The sequence below is a fragment of the Telopea speciosissima genome, chromosome 3 (genome assembly GCF_018873765.1).
Source record: "Telopea speciosissima isolate NSW1024214 ecotype Mountain lineage chromosome 3, Tspe_v1, whole genome shotgun sequence".
NCBI lineage: Eukaryota > Viridiplantae > Streptophyta > Magnoliopsida > Proteales > Proteaceae > Telopea > Telopea speciosissima.
In genome coordinates, this window is record NC_057918.1 from 10,100,692 (window position 1) to 10,127,142 (window position 26,451).

The 26,451-nt window shown below is 38.8% G+C and overlaps 1 protein-coding gene across 1 annotated transcript; it reads right to left on the reverse strand.

Moving 5' to 3' along the window:
- Nucleotides 1–5,930: 5,930 nt before the first annotated feature.
- LOC122656243 (beta-glucuronosyltransferase GlcAT14B-like) lies at nt 5,931–18,715 on the reverse strand. The gene is made up of 4 exons (XM_043850726.1): nt 17,949–18,715; nt 17,791–17,866; nt 17,584–17,699; nt 5,931–6,701 (listed from the first exon to the last, which is right to left on the reverse strand). Exons 1-4 carry the CDS (start codon nt 18,523–18,525, stop codon nt 6,187–6,189), a joined length of 1,284 nt encoding a protein of 427 aa, XP_043706661.1. The 5' UTR covers nt 18,526–18,715; the 3' UTR covers nt 5,931–6,186.
- Nucleotides 18,716–26,451: the final 7,736 nt, after the last annotated feature.

The following is a 26,451-nucleotide window of genomic DNA, read 5'->3' on the forward strand; positions in this document are numbered from 1 at the left end:
AGCGACGTTAGTTCATGGCAAATTTTGGGTTAACAGAGTGAAGTGTTGAGGTCGTCCCTTATCAATACGAGTCAGGTCGCTATTGCTAGGGTGCCAACCTAGCGACCCCTTGCAACGACACGAGCTTCGCCTTTGCGTATGCGTTCTGCGAGGTCTGTCGTACACCGAGGCCTCGAGGCCTCGGTGAGCTTGGTCAGCTCGCGTCTGGCCTTCATGGCCTCAGCTCGTTCCGCATGCACATGTCGGGTCCCTATTGGTGGGTGACGTCTCCTGCCCTATCACTTACCATAATCGATCCTTGGTCTCAGTTAATTTGCCTACTTTTCTACTAACATTTTCAAGTTGCAGCAGCTCATGAGGACTTTTCCTTTCCAATAGTACTGGTGTTGGTTCTCCTCGGACAAAGACCTATAACTTTGTTTTGGTCCATGTGTAACTAGATCATCATTATCTTGTCATGATCCATAAGTTTCCAAAGCTAACTAATCAAATATCTAGTTTGTCAAGTATAGAAAGCAAAAGGCAATTTGATTTGATTTGATTTATTTTTTATTTTTGTGAATTTGATTTTATTTTTCAGAGACATTGACGCAACGATTAGTTAAGTCGTACTATTGCAACTTGTCGATTGTAGGTTTAAATTAAAACTTCGAGACAGACTCTCTTGTGAAGCAAAGGGTAAAGGCTGCGCAAACAAACAAAAAATGTAATTTTTTTCTTCATCTTTTTTTTAGGCTTCAAACTGTAAACCCAAGATGAACAGATTACATGAATGGAGTTGCATGATGATCACAAATGTCATTATAACGTTTTGGACATTAATTATAATTCTCAATATAATCACTATAGCTCGGGTATGGATCATTATGGAAGTTGGCAATCAGTCTGAGATGGAAAGCATCCGAGCCCTACCCTAAAAGCAATATTGCTAGGGTTCTTGTTTGCAGCCAAGAAATGTCTCATTCATGGCTAGTTAAAATCATTAATGTTAAGCTCAATCTCTTATAGTGTGTTGTGTTATGAAAAGCAGTTTAGTATTAAAGAGGTACAGAAAGAATATCAGGAATTAGATGTGCGAAGGGTGCCTTAGGTGTAAAAATGCAGCCTGTGGGTCATATTATTTCCTTTCATTGAAATCTCCTATGCCGATTGCCGACCCAATGGGCACATGAGAGAGAGTGTCTCATGGTTCATATTGAGGGGAAATCCTAAAATGGTCTAGAGAAGATATATACTTTTTTCATATATGTATATAAAAAAGTCACATTTTTTTTTATTCTTTCGAATAATCCATAATAGTCAGAACAGATGAATAATTCCATGAATTTGTCTACTATAACCTAACATAGATTTTAATCGACAGGGCCAGAGTCCAAGATTTGAAGAAAATGAAAAAGAGGAAGAACTTGAAATGGTTGTTTTTTTTTTTTTTTTTTTTTTTTGGGGGGGGGGGGTGTGGGGGGAGGGCGAGAGGGAAGGGTAAGTTAATAATTTAGAGGGAGAGGGTTCTCTGAGCAAACATTACAGAGGAGTGCACCAACGAGGTGAAACGAAATGATTTCATATATAAAAGGGCAGCAAGGTATTCAATGGATTCCCAACACAATAGCAATGTTCCTTTGATCCCTTAGAGAAATCCACAAGATGCATATCTATCTCTTTAACTATTTTTTCAAAATTTCATGGGTAATTTACACATACCACCCCTGAGGTTTGACGAAAGGATGATTTTACCCCCCAATTTTGAAAAATTCTGCGTACCCCCCTAAGATTTACAAACGGTAACAAATAAACCCATTCCGTCAGTTTATGACTAACACCGTTAAAATCAAAAGGTAAAGTGACAAAAATGCCCCTTCAAGAAGAAAAAAAAAAAAAAACCCTTGCAACTCATCTTCCCCAAATCGATTGGGGAAGATGAGTTACAGGGTATCCCCATCGATTTTGTGTGATTTCTCTACCTCCATTTCCTCCTCTTCTTTGAGCAAAATTATTTCGTATGCTAAAGTCATCGTTATCTCAGGTGTCATGTTCTTCCACGTCTCAAACCCTTTCCGGTCTTCTACCAGATAATCAAAATTATTGGTTTTCCGAAAGCTTTCCCTGTGAAACCAAATCTAGAAATGATGATTTTCAAATTTTCTAAATTTCACCATAACAAGTTATGGTGAAACTTTTCAGTTCATCTCATATTCTATCTTTGCAAGAAAAACATCTAAAAATGAATTTATTAGGAATCTTATGATTTCTTTAAACATAATTTCTTCGAATGCCCAAATACAAAGATTAGAGAGTAAACATACAAACAGAGAACGAACAACATAATAAGAAAAGAGAACATACATGAAACAGCAAAATGGTGATCTGGACTGGTCTTCAACGATAAGTATTTTAGGGTTTCGATTCTGGCTCTCGGTTTTGAGTCTTTTATGCTCTATTTTGCCTTTACACTCGTGCATGTCAGCAAGGTCGATGGCATACGAAACGCCACCGAAATCACTGTGAAAATAAAGGAACAAACTCCTGGGTTCTGAAAATGACTTTACATAGTAAATGGGGAAAAACAGAATGCAAGGAAAGAGACGAGAGAAGCTCAAGGGCAGGGGGGAATAAAAATAAGCAGGGAAACGAAATGGGTTTTCAAGAAAGATCACCATTCCTAATGTAGTTAAGAACTGTGAAAGTAGAGGAACAAATTCCTGGGTTATAAATATCCGCAACTCTAGGTGGAATATGATGCTTCAAATAGATTTTAGCATATTTGCAAAAGTTTTAGCTCACTGGAGACATTCCATTAGAAGCCATGGAAGGAGCAATCGATGGGTATACTGTAACACTCATCTTCCCAAATCCATTTGGGGAAGATGAGTTGCAGGTTTTTTTTTTTTTTTTTTTTTTTTTCTTGAAGGGGCATTTTTGTCACTTTATCTTTTGATTTTAACAGTGTTAGTGATAAACCGACGGAATGGGTTTATTTGTTACCGTTTGTAAACCTCAGGGGGGTACGTAAAATTTTCCAAAACTAGAGGGTAAAATCATCCTTTCGTCAAACCTCCAAGATGGTATGTGTAAATTACCCAAATTTCATTTACACTGTTTTTTAACTATTTTTTTTAAAAACACTTTTTTATGAAGAAAAAAACTGTGCCAAAAACACAAAAATAGACTTGGGAGGTCGGCGTGGCTTGAAACAGTAAAAGTATTAGGAACTTTAATTTGGCTTCCACCCTTTTGACTGAATGTGGGAATTTCGATGAGAGAAAGAATGATACCTTTGCACCCACTCATGCAAAGGTGTGACCTGGAATTTAACATGTGGACCAGTTAGATTTGTTCTTACATTCAAGAGTTTTGATTGACCATGTCAGCTCTCCACATGATCGAAAAGTGATATAGGATTGGAAAAGAATTTTCTATCTGAAAGTGTGGCCGCCAGCAAGGGCCAATTGAAGCACACGTAAAAACGTAAACTGAGATAGAATTTTCATCTTACATTGGATTAGAGTGGTTATTTCGTCTCATCCTGTGTCTAGGTCCATGAATCAAATTCGGAATATGGACTTTTTTCTCAAGACTGACATAGAGAATCCTAAATTAATTGTGTTTACTTCAAAAAGGATAAAAAGATTCTCAACGGCCAAAAAGATGAGGGGAAAAAGAAAAACTTTTCAATCATAAATGATCCAAAAATTTTAATTGTTAATCACATGTATTTTGTTGGAATTTTAAGAAGATGTGTGGAAAGCAGACATTTGAGGGAAGGGAAAAAGGTCAGGAGAAAGTTTTCTTATACTCAGGATGAAGGATTCACCCAATTATAATGCCTAACTTTTCACAGTTATCAATGACAATGATGGGTATTCCGTATTCGTGAAGCACCAAAGGTAAAGAAAATTACTTCCTAATCATAATGTTATTTGATCACACAATTCACTACACGAAAGAAAAAAGAACAAAAGGAAAACCAAGGAAATGATTTCTCCTCTCGAAGTTTCATTTTATTTTTGGGATAAGTATTATCAATTTCATTATTATTTTTTGGGAAATAGTTTTCTGTCCGGGAGTGTGGTCTACGTCAGCACTCTCATGTGTCTATCTCTCTCCTCCTTAAAATAAGGGGGCAGAAATGTCTTTTCATATGGGAAGGAGAGATATAGACTCATGAGAGTGCTGACGTAGGCCACATTGCTGGACAGAGATCTTTTTCCCTTATTTTTTTTTTGTAAGAGATGATTTTCCAAGCAAGAAGCATTTAGAGCACATCAATGAGATGCAACAGAATAAGTTGATATATAGGAGGACAGCGAGATAATTTCATGTAAAGAGGAGACAGAGTGTGTGTGTGTGTATGTTAACATACCCTCCCCTGACCATGATTTGAGGAATCAAAGTATCAGATCACCCAAATTTGACGATTCATATTAAAATCGACAGACGACGATACCTACTTCAGGGTGATCTCATATCGATGGATGGATACAGACCAATGGTAAAAAAGTAAAAGAATTATTCGTTCAGAAAAACAAGGATAAATCCATCCAATCTAGCCCGATTCAAGTGATTCGATCCAGATCACTATCAGTTGAGACCAATCTCAATTTGGATACCGATTACTAAATCCATGCCCCTAACTGCTTAGAGATTCATTTCCCTTGTTTTTTTCCTTTTCTTGAGGGATACATCTTGGCTTTGTTCATTTCATCATAAAATGGGGCATTAATTATGTGGGGAAAGTTTTCCTTCACCCTTAGATAAGGAACTCCAGGGTGAAATAACCATGTGATTAGACTATTGAGTCATCATTCTACTCTTCCCTATTTACAAGGTTGAAACTACCCTCCTTTTTAGCAATCCAACACTACCAATCTATGTTTTGGTGAAGGAAATCCTTTTTCACCATGGGTGAAGTAAAAAAAATTATCCAAAGTTCAAATACAAAAAATTCCCTTAAACAACACATTTATTGAAAAGAACGCTGCCAGGCTGTACGCTAACACCTTCATGTGTCTATCTCTCCACCCTCATATGAAAAAACATATCTGCCTCTAGTGTGAGAGCAAGACCCATAGATACAAGAAGAACCATCATACGTTACACAGCCGAACAAGGAACTCAATCCATAAAAAAAAATGATCGAGATTTGCCAGTCAAATGTCAAACTCAAATTACCATACACCATTTCATGATATCTGCCTCTTGCACCTTCACCCATCTATCTTTCTTTTCCCTCAAATTTCAAATTTCCATTAGATCTAATTTGTCATTTGGAATTCAGTTGTCCATCAAATTTGAGTCCCAGCCAATCTACTATGTGACTGATATTTATACCAAATAATATTCATAATAGATGTGCCTATCCATGAACACAACTACCAGTCACAGTTGTTTCATTGAAATTAAAATTAACTGGTTAAAGGAGGGGATTTCAAAATTTGACCCACTATTTTGTGCTCAACTAGGTTGGCAAGATAATTTCTCTAATTATTTTCTGGGCATCTTAAGTCGGAACAAGCAAAGCCCTCTATGACAGATCTTCTCCAAATCATCTTTGAGATGAATTTTCTTTTCCCTAGGAAAACAACCAAATGCACATTCTAAAATTTATGGGGGTGTCTTTCCTTGCAAAAAACCACTCAGGCAAGAAAAAGAGTAGGGAACCCAACATTTTATGGGTACCATTTTAGCATTGGTAATCAAGCTCAATAACGTTGCGTAAGTACTCGATCATAAAATAGAAAGAGTCCAATAAGCAAGCTTTTCTATTTTCATTTCATTTTGCTCTCCTTTTTTCTTCCTTCATTTCGCAGAAAGACCAGACTATACTCTCCCTTCATTGACACAGTCCATGACAATTTGCATCCCAGCAAGCAACAAGAAAAACACATAATTTTGGTTTTGGTATGGTTTAGGTTTCCAGATTTCGCTGGGAGTGTGGAACATGAGAGCTATATATAAAGATTAAACCAGTATGGAGGATGAAAGGATTTTTCAGTGACTGTGTGTATCCTATTAGCTACTGATAATTATGGCTTTACACTCCTTCCTACTTCTACCAAATCTAACCCATTTCTGCCAATCCAAGAACCAAATACTCTTTATCTGCTCGTGGTAGTTTACATCTCTCAGATGCAGCTAGTATGCTTGACAACAGAAGCTGCCCCACGATCTCCACAAGCACCCCTTCTATCACTTGCACTGCCTTGGGCGGAAATTATCGTTAGATAAGAGAGAGACTATAAGACTTTCAAGCCTTTTTGCACCAGGACCTGGCCTAAGGACTGTAGTATTACCCACCACCAAGCATGGGTCTGTTCCATTTACCCTGCTCCCGATGCACCATCCACCTGGAACAATCATGCCAGGCCCTCGAAACAAAAGCTCAGCATCTATCTTGTCCAGTACTGGATCATCTCTAAGGAACTTCCTCGCAAATGGAGCATTGCTGTCAACCATCCTTGTCATGTCATTGAGGTTGAGGTGGTGGGGGTGTTGCTTGGGGGGATTATCCCATGATATGAAATGCAGGTCACTGTTGACAGTAGTATTTCGAAACTCCTGAGCATTACAGATGACAGTATGGAAATAGCCTTCGGGAGAGGAGATAAAATTTGCATAGTACATGAGAACAGTGCGAGGTAGATTGTCCCACCCCCAAATGCAGTAGTCAATGAAAGGGCGAGAGAGCATCACCCAGGCAGAACCTATCACAGAGAAAAGAAAACTCAATTATACAAGTGATTACAAAAGAAAAGCTTGATTATATAAGTAAAGAAGCTAACATGTGAAGCACATTGAGTAATGTCAATCCAGGAACAGTTTGATCAACAATTCAAAAAGCCTTGTCAGCATATTATCTATTATCTACCTTGAAAATGTCTTTTCTGTTTCTTACACTCATCTATATTATAAACTTCAGTTCCATTTAAGTACTGCCCAATGTGCTTCTCCACAAATGCCTCAACTTATTAAAATGTGATAACATAAGGTGGGTGCAAGGACTTGTGTTCGAACTTTGAACCATTGTGTGTGATGCAATGATCTGAAATCTATTGTCTATGTCAACACTGGCAAATTCAAAATATGAATACATGACACTCAAGCTGTTTAATGAAGAGTGGCAATATTCAGGGTAATGTAGTTCATCACTTCATCATTTCATTGTATCAAGTCAATGGGTTTTCTTTTTCTCCCTTTTTTTTAAAACGTTATTTCCTCTGCCTTTTTGCTAGTTCTGGTCTGTCGAAAAATTCTTTCCCATTGCTAGAAATGATTTCTCTTTCTATTTACGCAATTCCATCCATCGTACGCTTGGCATGTCAGTTTGGTACAAGCGGATCAGAAAGATAGGCCAGGTCAGCTGCGGTTGCAAGGCCTCCTATCCTCGGCTCTAATAATTTCACAACTGTCAAAGCCTATCTCCCAAATCCTGTTAACCATCCAAAGGACCTCCCATCCTTAATTTCTGCTTTCCTATATTAAACTGCTTTTTTCGCTATACTTGGAACTCTTTTTTTCCCCTTTTGGGAGAGACTTTCTAGGACCTTTTTCCATTCCATGTTTCTTAAAAACCCCCAGTTCCTTTTTGAGCTTTTGGAATGCATACAGGCCTGCATTAGATACACTTTTCTTTTCATTGACAGCACAGTAAGCAATTAATATCAAACTTCCATATTCCCCACTTGATTAAACCTTATCAATCTAAACCCTACCCTACTTTAACATTCTGCTCCAGTGGTCCTACAACATGTTCCATTAGGTTCTTCATCATCCCCCCATAGTATTGAAAGGATCAAATTGTGCAAGATGGGTTTCCTCAACTGATTGGGCAAAATACTATTTATTTTAAGCTGTCATTAGAAATTCTACTTCACCAAATAGTGGGTTCAGAGATTCAACTGAAACAAGCCCCACGACAAGTTAGAATACAATTTGTTTTGTGCGTGGCTGGTCTGCTACTCGGTGAAGCTTGGATACCCAACCGATCCTCTCCTCCTCCCTCTCTCTTTGAATCAGGTCTGAACACCCCCTTCTTGGTCTACCACTGGTTTCTCTCCTTTGAGTTACTTACACTTGTGTGCGCCCATAAGTGAACTCAACAAGGTTTCTGAACCCCGGGTTTCACATCATTGGTTTTTTAGATAAAGGAAAGAATCCCATCCAATCTAAACATTCTTCCAATTCCCATCCCACAGGCCCCGCCTCATGTCGTACCACCATTGCCACCTTTTTTACAACACCACAACCACCAAATTTACACCACCACCATATGGGGCTGGCTGACCTTTTGACGTTGCTCCCTATGGAGCTGAAAGAGGAGCCAAATTAGATGTCCTTGATTTCTACGGGGATAATAATCCGGAGAAATACCTGGGCTGAATTTACTGCCTGGAGAATTCTTTCGATGGCACGAGTTGACTGAGGCTAGGAATTTTATTTGTCGAAGCCAAATTGAACAGTACGGATCAAGTCTGGTGGATCAAATTCTAGCAACAGAATCGGACTTGAGGCATCGAGTTGGTAAACACTTGGGCTGAAATGCAAGAGGCAATGAACAGATGATTTTTTCCCTGCCAACTATAAGCAATGCATGCATTTCAAATTCACACAGCTGAGACAGAACAATAAAATTTATTTTTTTTGGTAGAAAGACACAACAATATGACCATGGAGGAAAATATAGCCAAATTTAACTATTTTCAGTTGAGACAAAACAATATCACCATGGGGGAATATGTGGCCAAATTTTACTGTTTAGCTACTCGGTCTGATTTTGAGTGAAATGAAGAAGTCTTGGTGGCACAGTTTCAAAATGGTTTGCACCTCAGATTAGTGCAACATTGGCTTCTAGTCAGCTGCCGACGATGGAGGATGTCGTACAGGAAGCATATCAAGTAGAGGACAGCCTGAAAAGGCCTTACAATTGGAAGGGCTTTCCAGACACTCTTCTCTATGCCCCTAGTTTATCTTCCATAAAACTTTCTTGCTTTGTTGATTCCCCGATTTGTTTAAATCAGAATCTCTCTAGATCTCTTTGTGCTCCTATTTTAGCCTTCTCCACTACCATCCCGATCTAGTTCAGGCTTGGAACCTTGTCCTACATCACAAACCCCACAACAACCTTGGGCATCACTTCCCACCAGTAAATGTGGCATCGATGTATACTGGCAATCATCCTACACCATAACTGATGCTCTCAACAAAAACTCAACCCCAACTTTTTCCTGATATGGCCTTATCACCCTTAGGAAAGCATATGCAACCTCTTTTCTTTCAAGTTTTGCACACCGAAATCCAATCCACTCGGTGAGTCAGTGGTAATTGGTTAAGTCATCCTTAGCATGTCATAGCTCTTTCAATGAATTCTAAATGGTTGACCAATAAGGCAGGGATGGCAATAGGAGATGTAATAAATGAAAATTTTAAACAAAAATTATCACCCCCACAAAACCTACCTACTTCCTACCAGACTGCTCAATTATAGATCCCAGAGAGTAAGTGAAATGAGACTTGGTCCCATAAACAAAGAGCAAACAACCAATTAACACCCGCTAAATCTCACTCGTGTGGGTGTTTATCCTCAAAACATTCATGACAACAAACGAAATAAAGGTCATCATGGTTTTCCTCATACATAACAATGGTGTCATCAGCAACTGCACATGATAGTCGGTGGAATCAGCTGTGATTGTAGCACCTTTCCCAACTTCTGGAACAGATGATTCAGAGCCTTCACAAAAGGGTAAACAATGCGACAAAAGCAAATACGCTGGCCTAAAACCTCTGAAGAGCTTAAAGAAACTTTCAAAATGTTCATTAGATAAATATTGCAGAAGAAACAATACAAGATACATTTTGTGGCATGATCCAACACCTCCATTTCTCCCAAAATTAGACCTCCTAAGCATGTGGTGGATAAAATCCCAAGATAACTGATCATAAGTCTTCTCCACATAAAACTTACAAAAAATACCCAGAATCCAACACATCAATCTACTATTTGATGCATTCACAATACCGGGGCTGACCCAAGATTTGTCTACATTCTATAACCAAGTTCCCATGGATATTGAAATTTTCTCCTAACATGCTTGTCAGAGCACTTCAAATACAGTCTAACATGAAAATTAATTTCATCAAGACTTAAATAACAAAGATAATAGAATCAGTTGGCACTTCAATAGGCATTTTAAGTTCCTAGTATGATTCATACCCAATTATACAACTACGTCCCAGATTGAACTCTTTAACCATTCATTTCACTTGTACAGTGCAGTGCACCCCATATTGTTAAGGCGCCTAGGCGAACCAAGGCGATGGAAAGGACTAAAAACCAAATCGACACCAACAAGGCGACACCAAAAGTCAAGGCGAGAGAAAGGCACCTAGGCGACGCCTTGACAACTATGGTGCACCCTCCACAAACTTACCTCTTATTTTCCTTTATAACATCCAGAATCTCAGTGGAGTGGGAAACAACATTAAATGGACCATTTATGTTAGTTTGACCATTCAGACCAGAAATATTCTTGTCGATTGAAGAATAAAGAATCGTAATTTTAGTTTAACTAGGCTAGGATTGTTTGGTTTTTGGTTTTTGGTTTTTGGTTTTATTCTCCCCTGGATAAATAATTGCTCAGTTTTTGGTTTAGATTTGTTTAAAATATGAATCGTAGTTCGGAAAATTATCCTCTTTTCTTTTTTTTTGGGGGGGGGGTGGGGTGGGGGGGGGCGCTCCAATTCGAATTGTTTGGACCCAATCAGGTACATTTAATTAATTCACATGCTACTCACAAATAATTCACACATGCATTGAATTTTTTTAAAGTATATACAGTATGATGTATTTCACAAAAGGCATGGAAAATTTTGTGCATTCTACTTTTTTTTGAGAGAATAAGAATTTATATTAAGAAGGGAAAGAATACACAAACACCCTTAAAGACGGGAGAACAAGGGGCAAAAACAAAACCCAGCCAAAAATTATTTTTTTTTGGTTTTTTTTTTTTTTTGGGGGGGGGGGGGGGCAACATACAAAGAAAACAGAAGACCCTAGGAATAAAAAATAAGCCTGTTTCCCTGGGGAGTCAATGGACCGGGAGAGGGCCCCAAATAGCTTGATCCTAATGTCGAAGTGAATCATGTCCCAAATCTGCTGGATGGTTCTGGAGTTAGAGGACCATCTTTTAAGGTTGCGCTCCATCCATATGTGGAAAAGGCGGCGCCAAAGGCATGCTTACCCATATTGTCAACCGGATTTACCACCAAAGGTCATATCCACCCATAGCCATTCTCTGTCTAAAGGAAGAATTCTCCTTCTCTGAAGCCAACAGTTGGCAAGCAGCCATTTTCCAAATGGAGGGGGAGAAGGGCAAGCGAAGAAGAGGTGATCCACATCTTCAGTGGAGTTCCAGCAAAGGCAGCAGGAGGGGGAATCTGGGAGCTGTCGCTGGATGAGGAACGCTCGAGTTGGAAGAGACCAGGTAAGGGCTCGCCAGACAGTGAAATGGCGAGGGATATGTCTCTTGAACCAGACAATTTTGAACCAAGGAACGTCTGTTAAGGCCCAAGTTATATCCTGATCTGTCACCAACAGAGTGGATGAGAACCTGACGGGGGTGCCAGTGGTCCAACCAAAGATGGATATCAATTTCATCATCATTCATCAATAAGGGATTTAATGACCCCAGAGACCAGATGCCTGAATTTCAAATCCTTTTCCAGTCCCAGGAAGCATCTGAAGGATAGGAGGCAGTCAAATAAAATCATTCCGAAGAGGTCGGACCCATCAACCCAAATGTTTTTTTTTTCTTGAAGGCTAGCTAGCTTCAAAATAAGCTCAAGGATCCCAGAGATGTTGACATCCTTGATTCTTCTCAAACCAAGGCCCCTTTCCTCTTGGGAGGCAAACAGAAGCCCAACTGAAACGGCGAAGAAAATTGGAGGCGTCAGATCCTTTTCGGAGGAAGGCACACATTAGGGACTCAAGCTTCTTACTGGTGGATTGAGGAAGCCCAAAGATACCCGACCAATGGATGTAGGAGGACTGAAGCACTGATCTCCAAGATTTCAGAGAACTCTTCACATACCTGAGCTTCTAAGCAAATGATATCAGGGAGCGGAGTGAGATTTTTGAACAATGCTGAGGTAGTCAGCGTGCAAGGACCAAATATAGAAGAATTTAAATGGCTTTGGACCAAAGGATATGTGGGGCTGAATATGGACAGCAATAGAGACGTGGTCAGAGATCCTAGGGGCATCAAATATAGCATGAGAAGAGGGAAAAGAGGATAAACATGCTTCATTTACCACCATCCAGTCAGGCTTGCAAGCAATTCCGGAACCTCCACTTATTCTGTTATTCCAGGCATATTTCAAGCCAGTCTATCTGAAGTCATTCATGCCAATGTCCTTAAGGCAATCATTAAAGGCATCGACTGCAGCATCATCAAGGTGCTCACCTCCCAATTTTTTTTATGGCCAAAACGAACAACATTGAAGCCGCCTGCCGAGGCCCAGGGGGAAGATACCACTATACCAGTATCCCACCTGCATGGTGATGAGGTGAAGGTCTTCCCAAGAGAGATCTCTCAATGGCAAAGTTGGAAGCATAGACGGTGGTAAAAAGGAGACTGGAGTTCTCCTAGGGATCAGAGATTTTAACATGAAAGAGCTGGGAAGAACAAGATAGGACTGATACCATAACTTTGGAGGGGTCCTATAGGGCACCAAATGCGGCCGTTGGAGTGGTGGGCACAGTTGGCAGAGAAGGACTGACCCAGGGAAAGAGAGGAAGCACTTCTGGGGGAATTTCCCTCTTTCACTCTTGTCTCAATCAGTAAGCAGAACACAGCATGCATCTTCTTAAGGCGAACTCGAACTTCAGCCTGCTTTGGAGGAATTTAATGCTCTAGAATTCTAGATGATGCCTTGGATCATCTGGCATAAGAGAGATGGTGCTTCAAGGGCCCCCCGGGGCCAAGATAGTCGTAGCCTGACAAGGGCCAAAGGACCTGCTCGAACGATGACATTGATATCCCCGAATGGGGGAGAGGTGGGACAGGGGAGGAGGGTTAGTGTGAATGGTAGGACGTTGGGGGGAGGTGGGCAAAGGGAAGAGTTATAGGGAAGGAGGGTGTGGGGGAGGAGGCCACATGCTGTTGAAGAGAGGAGGGCGGGGGGTTGAGATGATCGGGCGAGGAAGAAAGGGTGATGAGGTGGTCACAGCGAGTCCAACTTGCAGGTCGGGGGAAGGATGTATACGGGTGTATAGATTTATTAAGTGTCCAACCTCAAAAAGGAGGTTGAGGCAGGGAGGATGGATCAAAAGGGGGAAGTGGGTTGCACTAATGTGGGGTAATGATATGCGACAAGGGGGGCCCACCCCTAAAAGCGAGGTGCAAGAGTCACGATAAGGGGAGGGGCATGGTACGAGGGCAATACCGAAAGAAAAGGAGAAGGGAATCTGTAGGGGGAGAAGCAAAAGGAGAGGGATCAATACTGTGAAGGGGACACAGAGGTGAGACTTGCATTTACAAAGGTGGCAAACGGAAGACTTACCAGAAGAGGATCTGCAACAGGGTAGGTGGAGGCAGAAGGAAGCAGGAATCTTGGGAGGAGAGCCATCAGGATGTCTGTACAGGGACCGAAGGTCACTGGAGCAGCGAAGTCGTGGACCAACGGTAGCTAATGGGGTCGTGGAGGATACGACAAGTACAGCAGGAGCAGACGGTGGAACAACGATCCTTAGAGCGATGCAGAGATCTTCTCAAACCTTTTGCTGGGAGATCGTAGAGCAAAGGAGAGGGATGTAGGAGTCAATTGCACGATCATAGCAAGGGTTGTTGATGAGAGAGGAATAGAATGGGTAGCATGTGTAGCATCTTCGACATGGGGATACCCAAGGTTTAAAGTATTGGTATCGAGTATCGTATCGATTGGGTGATTTTAAGAGACATATCGTATCGTATCGGAGATACATATCAAACAATACAGATACACATAAAATGGGTCAAGATACACATGGAAATACACTTTTGGAACAAAAAACAATATAAATAAGCAATATATAACAAGTGTCATGCATAAACATTAAAATTGAGAATAATGTATACCAAACAAGTGCATTAAATTGAAATTGTTATAAAAGATGAGGTTTCTTACATGTAATCGTCTATGGCCATGAGGAACACCCTTTGATCACAGTGATGGAGGAAGAGTATTTGTGGCTAAGGTCTACACATATACGAGTGAAAGCCAGCCTTTCAATAGTCTTGGTACTTCAATCCGTAAACAAGGGTTTCCCAAGGACAAAGCCTATGCTACACAAACCATCCTCACCCCATTAGTGGAGGAGGAGACCAGGGAGGAAGCTGAGGTCGACATGATGGAGCTGCGTGAGGTGGTCCCATTGCCAGAGAATGATGGGTTTCCGGCTGCCAAACCTGGGGCCACACTCAAGAGCATGTTGTTTGTCTTTATCCTTAGAGAATTTGAAGATGAAAAAGCCAATATCAAACAGATTTGTATCTATAGACCACACGAACTTTCCATTTCTTAGAAAGATAACCCCTTGACAATGTGGAAAGGAGAGTGCCGGCCGATGAAATGGCCGATCAGGGAGCTTTGCCACTTGCGGGCTTTGCTATCAAGTAAGTTGATGGGCAAAGGGTAACCTAGGAGTTGTCGACATAAGAGGGGGAGACAAACCGGAGGAGGAGCCCTTGTTGCCAGGAGAGCTGGATTGTCCAAAGAATGCCCTCCAAGCTGCTCCTATCCTGGGGGCAAATAGGAGACCGCGGGGGAGCTGCATGGGGGTGAGGGTGCTGGGGAGGTGAGGGCAGCACCCCAGGGCTGCCGGCCAAGGCGGAATGGAAAGCAGAAGGGGAGGAGAGATTATCGGCAAGGGAGGTACATACACATTAACCAAAAACTTATTCAAAAAAGGAATTTGATCTGTCCTAGGCAGAAAATAGGAGACCGTGGCTGAGATGCATGGGAAGGAGGGTGCTAGGAAAGTATCCAGAGACCCACAAACTTTCCATTGATTAGAAAGAGAAGTTTTGTGCATTTTATTATTCAACCATATTAGTAAAACTTTTTCTATACTTTCATATTTTTTTTTATTAACATGTCAAAATTATGAGTTTAATAGAGGATATGCATAACTATATTAGTAATTTATACATTGCATTTATAAGAAGTTTTACTCCTAGGAAGCTCCAATTTTTTTACCATCAAAACATGATTCCCATTACCTAGGTTCACTAATCAGTTCTCATCAAGGTACCCCTCTTTTTGCCACATTAGAATTTCTATCAGAGGAATCAGTCAGATCATCATCACTCTAATCCCATCATCACAAGGGTTCAGAGGTGTGGAATTTGTTCTTCCATAAGAAAAAAACATCTACTGAACAATGAATAGAAAGTCATAACCCACATTTTAAGATCATCAGTTTCATGCATCAGAATCTCTAAATCAATATATGTTCTCTTGTCAACAATCCACAAGTGGCAGTGAGATAGCTTATATTGCTGTGCAATACCAACATTTAAACAAGGAAAAAACTTAACTCATTCTCACCACTATTACTATTAGTCATCTAGACTATACAAATCAAACAGGTTGACCCAAATGTTGCCAACAAAGTCAAAACTGCAACTACTCTTCAAGCTATGTAGAATTCTTCACATACCCTTTAAGGTAAAACGGTTCAGGCATCATATTAGCAAAAGACATTTTCTTTCTGACACTGCATTTGCCATCCTAGATGAAAGATTTTGCCTTAACATTTGTCAAAAAAGTTGAAAACATTAAAGTTACAAGACTGAAAATAATAGTTCTATCTGCAAACCGAATAAAAACTAGACCCTTCATGCTTGAAAACAAGTACACTGGATTTTTTTAGCACACAATATTCCACGTGCAAATATCTCTCGTGCTCAATTGAATCTCAGAGAACTATCTTGTATGTGTTATATCTTCTTATCACTCTTTTATAGGTTAGTACTTGTATTCTGCTTAGCTCAATAAAGTACTATTTTCCAATTCTTTTATATTCCATTTTAAGCCAGATACCTTTTTACGTACAGAAGCAGTTTCTACACAGGCACATCGCACATGTAGAGAGGAACCTCTACATGGACACCTTTGAACATCAATATCTGCCATATGACATTGTAGCATAGCTGTCAAGGCGCCACCTAGCAAAGGGTGCCTTGTTGGTGTCACCTTGGTTTTTTCCCCCCTCCAACACCTAGGTCACCTAGACGCCGTGACAACTATGCATTATAGTTCCCTTTCTTTTTCTTTATTAGGGTGAGGGAGAATGAGGGATTGTATGCGAGATCTTTTATTTGGGAGGGTTGGTTGGATAATGAAAATTTCTGATAAAAAGGAAGGATACATGTATAAAAAGATTAGAAAAAATAAGAATCTTCAAGAAGAAATGTGGAGAACGCAAAAAAAACCAAGCAATCAAAGACTAAATGACAGAAACCTTGTACAAGATCCTGTAAAAATACTTGCTTTGCAAACTTATCAGCCAACACGTGGTTGTACATGAAATGGATTGGAATAAGATGCTAGTTGTGGATGTAACTGCCTGAGCTTCCTTTATGAAATGGGATAGCCTCCAAGGATCATTGCACCAAGTAGTGAACCAAGTTGGATGGCATGCCAAATAACTAAAGAAAGATATTTACAAACTGTGAGCGAAACATTGACTGTGCTAGTTCTCCTACCAAGTCTACTTATCCGCAGCTTCCCAATAAAAAAGCCTCCTAGAGACTAGTTTCCATTTCCCACCTAAATCTTTTTTCTGCTGACTGCATCTTATGCGCTCTAATAGTTAACTCAAATGCAATAGGGGATACCCCTCACCAGGAAAGAATACTGGATAAGTCTCATAAGACCTAATATGCCTAACAAGTTGCACCAAAATCAGCAATAATACTACAGTTGCAATTTATATGTTTCACAAAATTCCATTCTATCTTATTTCAATGCCAATTGAGAGAACTTCTGGCTTTAATTCTTTATACAATGATTTCTTAAGAATAACAAATTAAATAAAGCATTAAGGAAAACAATTTTCTATAATTGATTATAGAAAAATATCAGAAACAGCACTTAACACAGAGCACATAGTAGAACATACTAGGCATACTAGAGCATTGAGAAACCAATTTTCTAAGACATCATACAAACTCCACCTTCAGAATAAGAATAAACATGGACGTCAAGAAAAAAAAATAAGAAGGAAATATCAAATGGTCTCCATAGAACGATCAGAAGCATACATCCTCCTTTTTTCCTCCCAAATTATTACAAGTCGTTTCCGAAAACTTATCTAAGAATAGCAGGTTTCTTGAATAACTAAATTGCATTAGCTGGACACCTCAGTATAATGTGTAGCATTGTGGAAAACAAAATGCAACTATAAAAGTAAGCAATTTGACAAAAGCAGATCCCAAATGAAAAAGAAACAGAAGCGAGAGACTGATTGATGATGGAATTAACAACAGAAGAAGAAAAAAAATAGAAACCAAAGGCCAAAAAGCTAAAATTTTTAGCGAAGTTCACCTGTGAAGAGTTTGAAGGCAGTGGGAATGCTTCGCCTCTGGGTAATGAAGAAAACATCAGATTTCTTGGTCATATACAACCCAGGATCTACAATAATTGGTTTTGCCCGCTGAAACCTAGGCAAGAAACCAAAAACCAATATCAGCCAATTTCCAATCAAAGATTCAAACCAAATATGGATCTAAATAGAAGGGGAATTGGACTTACTCCTTCCACCCAATGTCGCTGGTATGATCGATGAAATTGAGATCCCGGGGCAAATAAGAGAGCGTGTGCAACAGATCTAACCACGGAAAGGCACCAATTAGTTGAAAGTTCATAACAGATCACTAACCAGAGCAATTGAATAAGCAAAACTGACTAACCGTCTTGAGTAACGAGGGGATAATCGGAGGCACTGAGATTGATGAACCAGTCCCACTCGCCACCTTCCTTCAACAAGATGGCTGCGGCGTGGAGCGTGTTGGCGACCATGGTGGGGCCCCTATAGGTGACAAGATTGGCCTTGGTGATCATTCGGACATTACCCACCGAGGTAAAGACCCGATGTGTCCTCACGAACTCGAAGAGATCGCTTCGTTCCTTGGGAGAGGACTCGAGGTCAAGATGGACGATGTAGCGGTTGAGAGGGTGGTAGAGGGCAAGTAGAGTACGTTTCAGCATCTCACCATCGCCGGCTGAGCCGGAAATAAGGTAGGCGATGCGAGGGGGTGGAGGAAGGGAAGACAAGGAGAGAGGGCGGAGCTTGGACTCGACGAAGACGGCACCAGAAGCGGTGGCTGACCGATAGAGAGGGAAGAGCAGAGTTCCGTCTGGGGAGATGAGGGTTGTGAGAAAGAGAAGGAAAAGCGAGACCAAAGACCCTATTGCCAAGGGAAAGATCCATTTCCTCTCCATATGTGGTGGTTGCCTCAGATGCAGATAACTCTTTAGACCCTTCATTTCATCTCTCTCTCTCTCTCTCTCTCTCTCTCCCTCTCTCTGCTTCCTTACTTGTCAGAGAGAGAAGAGAACTGAGAAAGACACTGTTAAAATTGATTTCGTATCATCGCTCTCTTCAGCTTCTCCAATGGCGGTGCTCACTTTGATAGCTTTGTGGAATTAAATGAGAAATCAGGAACTGAAATATGTTAGAACAGGGCGCTCACACAGTTTCAGGAGAAGATTACACAGAGGGAAAGGGAACGGAGGGTATAAGACTCTGTCTCATCAGTCTACTTCATATGTTCACAATGGCAGCCAAAGGAAGAAGAATAGCTGTTTAGGTAGGAAATCTCTCTCTCTCTCTCTCTCTCTCTCTCTCTCTCTCGCTTAACTCGTAAGTCGTAACTCGAAACTCGACCCTCGTAACTCACAAGTAATTAAAGGGCCAATTATTATCACTATCCTACACCTAGCTTATATTTACTAAAATTATCCTATCTTAAACTTCTTTTCAGAAATTATCTTTCTTTTAAATTTTTACATCTCCTTCTACCCTCATGTTTTTAAATACTCAGACTGCCTTTCCTATTCACCTAGTACCCTGCCAATCTATTTAACCTACCATTCTTTTTCTATTTTTTTATTTTTTTATCATTAAAATAGTAAAAAATGAAAGCACCTATCCGCTTCTTCTCTCTCCCATTTTTTACTCCATTCGTTTTTTTTTGTTTTTTTCTTCAATTATTCTATTTAATTAATTTTTTATTCAATATTTCATCCTCATCATTCTTCTTCGAACAGATTGACCTGATCTTCATCGTGATCCAGTTCTTCTCCTTTGTCTCTGTTATATGTGCGTTCCCTTCTTTGAAACCGAATTATCTTTCATGGATTCTCAACTAAAATCGCCAAGAAGGCAAAGACAATTCAATGATATGATTGATATTGTGTCGTTCTATCTCATGGTTGTGAGGTTGAGGAGAGATGAAGATGTTCGTGTAGAGATCAATTGTAATGGAGAGGGAGGGTTGCCTTCTGTTTCTGTGAATATGAAGAGGGAGAAGAAGAGTGATGACTTGAGAATCGCATTGTAGGTTAATAAAAAATAAAAAACACGTAAAGGTAAATTGAATAAAAAGAGTAAGAGAGAGAAGAAATGGGGTTCTTTGAATAGAGTTGATCTGTTCCATGGTTTTAGAGCACAATATCGAAACGGGTATCGGTAACCTACAAAATCGATACGATACCAATACAGTATCGGCCTGTATCAGACAATATTACCCTTGAATCTCCTTAAAAAATATTTTTTTTGACTATTTTACCCCTTGTTTGTACCGTGCTATTGATATGGTATCGGCACAGTGTCAGTGACTAGTAAAACCAATACGTATTGCCTAATACAGGCGGTACGATACCGATACTTAGAACCATGATCTGTTCAAAGAAGAACGATGATGATGAAATGTTGAATAAAAAATTAATTAAATAAATAAATTGAAGAAAAAATAAAAATAAATAAATAGAGTAAAAAATGGGAGAGAGAAGAAACAGGTGGGTGCTTTCATTTTTTACTATTTTAATGACAAAATAGTAAAAAATAGAAGAAAAATGATAGGTTAAATGGATTAGTAGGTTACTAGGTGAAAGAAAGGACAATCTGGGTATTTAAAAATATGAGGGTAGAAAGAGATGTAAAAGTTTAAAAGCAGGGTAGTTTCTGAAAATAATTTTAATAAATATAGGCTAAGTGTAGGATAATGATAGTAATTGCCCCGTAATTAAACTCATATAAGGATGGTTAGGTAAAGAAGGGGAAGTCTTGCTTACGCTTTTAAGTGTGTTTTAATTAGAACTCATGCAGCCGTTCCTACCGAGTGCGCCTTTCTGTTAACGACTAATAAATGGTGGGTGTAATAAGTATAACTACTACTACTAGTACGTAATGAACAACAACTTCAATTCTCCCCTGACACTTGGAGGTTCAGAGTAAGCGTTTGGAGGTCTAACAACTACCCACGTCTAATACTTGGGTCCCACTTGGCAGTTCTGATCAAATATTAATGTTAAAATGTCTTAACATCATCAGCTTTGAAGTCTAAAGAACCAATGTGGGGCCAGGGCTGCTTTTATTGTATCCTTTTTTACACGTTAGAAAAAGGAATTCCAGTTATAATTAATAAAATTTATTTAAAAAAGAAAGTAGTTATTCATGTAATAATGGAAAATTAGAAAGATAAATTTGAATTATAATCACTTATGCACATGTGGCATAATAGATGTTTTGTGACATTTAAAAATCTGTTATGCATAATAGATGTTTTGTGACATTTAAAAATTAACAGATATTTGTGATAATAATAATTCATAAAAAAAAATTGAAGATGGTTTTCTTGTTCTCAATGCATATAATCTAGTTATACATATTAAATTTTAATCTAAAAAGAGTTGATCATGTGACGACCTAGTTATTCTAGCATCAGCCTATTGATCGAGCACACATAAACATAGGGTGTTTGGGGGGGAGGGGGGAATATATATGGCAGACAGAGAGTCGAACACAAGACCTCCTTGGTCTTACTGTCAATACACCGTTGGTGCCACCATTGTGCTATAAAAGCACCCACTTAATTATCTAATGGTTAGATTCATCATTTGATCGTTTCATATGGTGTAATTAAATGTTTTGAATAAAAACCCTCTGGTTTTATTTGCCAACAACAAAACTTTTGTCAAAAGAAAAAACACGAGGAAAGGCAATAGATTCATTCATGGGCATGCTAATGAAAGATAGGTTGATTGGCAACTATTTATTACTATGTGGAAAGTTGATTCCTCAATTCTTTTTTTTTTTTTTGGGTGAAATGATTCCCCAATTCTTACCATTGGATATATAAAGCATGGTTTAGATTGATCACTTATAAATTTATAAGTTGCGAATTCAATCATTTTTACCCTTTTATGTATGCACCATGCAACCTTAGTCGTCAAATGTTCCATTTACATCTTTTGGTGGTCTTTAATTTTTCAAAAATTTAGTTTACTACTTAGCTACCTACTTTTGGATTGAAAATTAGTAACATGAAAAAGAAATCTTATGATATATCTATCCACAAAATTTCAGCCTCATCCAACATGACTTAGTGGTAAAAAAAATAGTTATATGTGTACATATTTTTGGTAGGTGTTCCTATAGTGAGAAATTCTTCTCATTAGAGGCATGTGGTTCATTTTAAACCTAAGAAATGTGGCCAGTTTTGGTTCCCTCATATGACAAAGAATACCCTATAGGAGTAGAGGACCACAATATTACTTAAGACAAACCCGGATAAGTCCAAGTCTCGACTGGAGCATTGGTCACTCTTCTTCTTAAGCAATAAAGATACCTGGTTCTGATTGCACTCGATATGGAGTGATCGAACAGGTTCGGGTTCGATTTCCACTTTTAGAATTGACTCGGTTCTTGGTTTGGTTTCGATTCATACCATCAAGGCATGGAACCGAATGACCGAAACCGAACCGATTGACACCCTTACTTTAGGTATGGTTTTGTATCCACTGTATCAGTCAATATTAGATATCATTGGTACCTAATTTTGATATGATGCCAATATAGATTAAGAGTATATTTGTTTCTAAATTTGCACTCGATATGGATTTAATCTAGCCAATTCATATCATACGATATTGATATCAGTATCGACAATGACTGACATGGACATCAATATCAATACTTAAAACCTTAGTTATGCCTATTAAGTCAGAACGTCGATCTAGGGCTTGCCCTGCTGATTCACTATTCCCTTGAGAGAACTGCATCAAGAGCTTGATCGGTGATTGAAATTTTCTCCGTACTATGTGGGCTCTCTACCAAACATAGATGTTGATTCCTGCCCCACAATTAATGTAGGGTAGGAAATCCATCCCACATTATTGGCAAGGAAAACCCTCTCCCAATAAATAAATAAGGAGAAAAATAAATCGATAGAGCTGTAAGTCAAGGGGATGGCGAGTTACTTGGAATGTTCTCATTTGGGAAGTCTATAAACTCGAAAACATCACCAGTTTTGTCATCTTCTGTATTTTAAAATCATTTTTTTATCTCTTTTCTACGTAATCTGAAGTAGTGGTTTCAGATCTCTATAGATTTTATACATCTCTTAATCAATTTATACAAGGAGGGATAAAAGGGGGAAAACAAAAACACTCACATGGCTAGGATTATCTATTCAAATCTTTAAAAAAAATCAAAATAATTATTTTTTGGTCAACAATAATAACCACCACTTCATTTTGCTTAGGTTGTTTTCACTAATTTTCTTTATTTAATTACGACACTTTGTCAGCTTGAATTAAAATTTGACACTTAAATAAGGAAAGTGGAGCCTATACTTATCACTAACATTTGAACCTCACCTAATCTACCACACAAAAAATAATAAAATAGATATTGCCCTTGCATCTGCTCAACTTTAAATTTCTGTTTTTTTTTTTTTAGTTATCATTAAAAATAGAAGAGAAACACTTAGTAGATTTTACCAATATTTGTGGTATATAGGTTTCTGACTCATATAAAAGTTAAAATGATTTTGCTTTGTGTACATTATATGAATCTTTTTATTTTGTAATTTAATTGATATCACAAGTTCAAATTTAGTGCTTCTAAGTTTCTATAAGCTTCAACACAATATCAAAGTTTTTAATTAGGGATTTTCTTATTGATAACCCTTATCAAATAATTTGTAACCTTACTTCTTTACCTTTTTAGTATGATATACAATTTATTTTTCAATGAAGATAATAATATCATTTCACATATGTATTTAAAAAAAAAAAAACATGATAATGACATAATGATATAACACTTTCAATTTATTTTTGAAAATCATTTTATATTTTTATCTTAAAAAAAAAATTATGAATAAAACAAAGGACAGTTAGAAGATGTGACGTTTTAAATATACCTATAGAGATGTTATTTAGATACTTCATTTTTAATAAAGATAAATATTGTTTGGATGGTCCCACATAGAGTGTCATACCCTACCTTCATTTTGAAAGAACAATGTCTTAGAATGATAATTTTATTTTTTTTTCTCTTTTTCCTATTCTATTTTATTGGTTCATAAACTATCAAAGAACAAGTCATCCATAGGAAAATTGTGCATCATACGACAAACATATTTGGTCACATCATTGCTCTTGGGTCCACCTAGGTATTATATTTTGATGAACGTTTTTATCTCACCATACCCAATGAGTTCATCAATGACGTACCATCAGAGGAACACTGTTAATATTATTACTATGTAATGTCAAAAGATGAGGATTAAAATGCCATATTCTTTATTTAATTTTTTTTTTTGGGGGGGGGGGGGGGGGGGGGAGGGGGGGTGTTAAATTCTTGCATTCATATTTATGTGGTGGTATTGTTGTATCACTTATGGGAGAATGTTTACTGTGCCAACGGCACAGGCTGCGCCCAAACACATGGGGTGGATGAAATGACCACCCTACCCTCCTGAATAACAGGTCCATGTGTCTAGGCACAGGCTATGCTGTGGCATAGAGAACATCACTCCATCACTTATTTAACACATTACACATTAGCAGCCTTCTCCCCCTCTCCTCCAAAAATAACAAATAAATAAAGGAAAAACATCCCTGCTTTGGTGGTGCCCTCTACTCCTTCTCACAGGGCACCGTGAAATGACGCCTTTGCCACCTGGATAGATACCTAGGCACGCTCCCCCATTGGCCTAGATACTAGTGTAGAGACTTTGGGTGTCAATTTCAAGCCTGGCACGGCACGGCTGGCCCGATGGAGACCGACCGTATAAAGTTTGAACCAAACCGAATTGGCCCGATTAATAAACATGTCGCACTCAAGCCCGACCCATTTATAATCGGTCGTTCCTAGTGCAAGGGTTTAGCTTAACGGTCACCTGACCAACCCAACCCTTTAATCACTACAAAAAATTCAAAATTCTCATTTTACCCCCAATGCCCATAAACTAAAGATAAGGCAATGTTAAGACAAGCTTTTAATATAAAAAAGGGGAAAAAGATAGGTTAATTGAACCTTACCTTTGGCCAAATGGTTGGTGGTTAGAGGATTTGTTGCATAGACATGTTTTTAGTCACAATTTGTTTACAGTTAAACAGGCATTTAGCCTGGTTAAAGCCCAATTAAGGAAGTTCGACTAAAAACCGAGTCCGACCGACTGAATATAAACCATACCATATCCATCCAATGTAAGCCCAATTAGATAAATGGTCAGGCATGGTGCAACACTTCAAAATGGTCAAGCCCAATTAGATCCGATCGAGACCTGCCTGGCCCGACTGATTAACACCCTTAGAGAATAGAGAGTAGAGAGTAGAGACCATGCGACCTAACAACTATCTCATGCCCTCATGCCCTCATGCCCATAAATAAATAAAAACCTTGTATTTATGCTTGCTTTTATTCTATTTGGGTGCGTGTTATTGTCACCCAGGTCGTGCAGTGAGAAGTTTGTTTACTTTCTTTTGATCGTCACTTGTCTTTTTATTGTCAAAAGTTAGGTAAAAAATGGAGAATTTTTATCCTCTCCTGTTACAGCTCGGTGGTGTAACGCATCATGCGGCAACTGCACAGGCCATGTGCACCATGTGAGGCCTGCTGTGTCACATGGTTTATACAGTGCCGCACGATGCGTTACAGCACCGTGTTGTAACAGGAGACGATAACGATTCAAAAATGGATGGACCAAGTTTCCCTCCACCCATAGTGAATGGGAATCCATTCACCACAGATGTGGGATGGGCGGAAGAGGACATTACGAGGGTGTTTTGGGAAATACCAAAATCCTATAAGGGTTTGTGAACCCTAGGATAGTGCGATGAATGTTCCAGCTCGGTAGAGGAAAACTGTCTAAGATGGATTTTTAAAATAATTTGAAAAGACTTATCTAAGGAAATAACACATCATGCAGAACTGTAGTCGTCTTGTACCTAGCTCTTGAAACTCTAGCTAGCAGTTCTAGCCACACCATGAACACATAATTTTCTATTTTTTGAGACAAGCAATAGATTCATTTTTTTAAGAACCAGATACATCAAGAATAGGAGATCTATGATTAGAGATGATCTCCATAATAATATAATATAATCTGGGACATGACTCCATTCTCTATCTTGATTACAATTCAGCCCAAACCATCTAGCTAAAAAATGAGCACAAATTTTAATTACTTTATGAGCATACATCACCTGAAGATTAGAATTATCCACAAGAACCTGTTAAGAATCTTGGATAATATCCTTAGTCCTTAACAGTAGAAAATCCTTAACAAAGTTCTTTTCTTTTTTCTCTGCAAAATTTACAAGGAATGAAGAAAAAAGAACATACAAAACCTGAAGCAAGATCAAACACATGCAAAGGAATCCTTAGGCAACCCACCGAAGAGGTAAGAGACACAACTAAGAAATAAAAGGAAAACTGAGAAGACAAACAAAGGAAGATTATAAAGTGACTTGATAATTCAGAGAAACTTTAACAATTAAACATATATACATACTCATATAAAGATCAGAATCATGTATCTATTTATACATACATGTTCATAGGGTGAGGGTAGCAACAATTTTTATAGAACAGAAGTAGTAGTGTTAAGCTTTGGGTATTTCCAATCCAATACTAATGTTGGAGAAGAGAAATTTCCTTGAGACAACATGCCAATGAATGCTCCGGTATAGGACTTTTTTCTACATCATCTGCCACAAAAAAATGAGTCCATAGATCATGCCACATCCACAGTAGAACCTTAGATCATATCGACTAAATTAGCAAAGAGAATACCACAACTCTGCAACGAGGATATTACCCAAAAGACTTAGGCCCACTCTTTAAACCACCGGATAAACATATTTAGGAGCACTGCATTTTTTTTTTGGTTTTGGGGG

Coding starts and splice junctions, on each gene's coding strand:
- LOC122656243 (XM_043850726.1), bottom strand. CDS start 18,525: ATGAAGGGTCTAAAGAGTTATCTGCATCTGAGGCAACCACCACATATG. Junction 17,700..17,790: donor AGCGACATTGGGTGGAAGGA/GTAAGTCCAATT, acceptor TTTCTTGCCTAG/GTTTCAGCGGGCAAAACCAA. Junction 6,702..17,583: donor TGCCTTCAAACTCTTCACAG/GTGAACTTCGCT, acceptor TCTCTGTGATAG/GTTCTGCCTGGGTGATGCTC.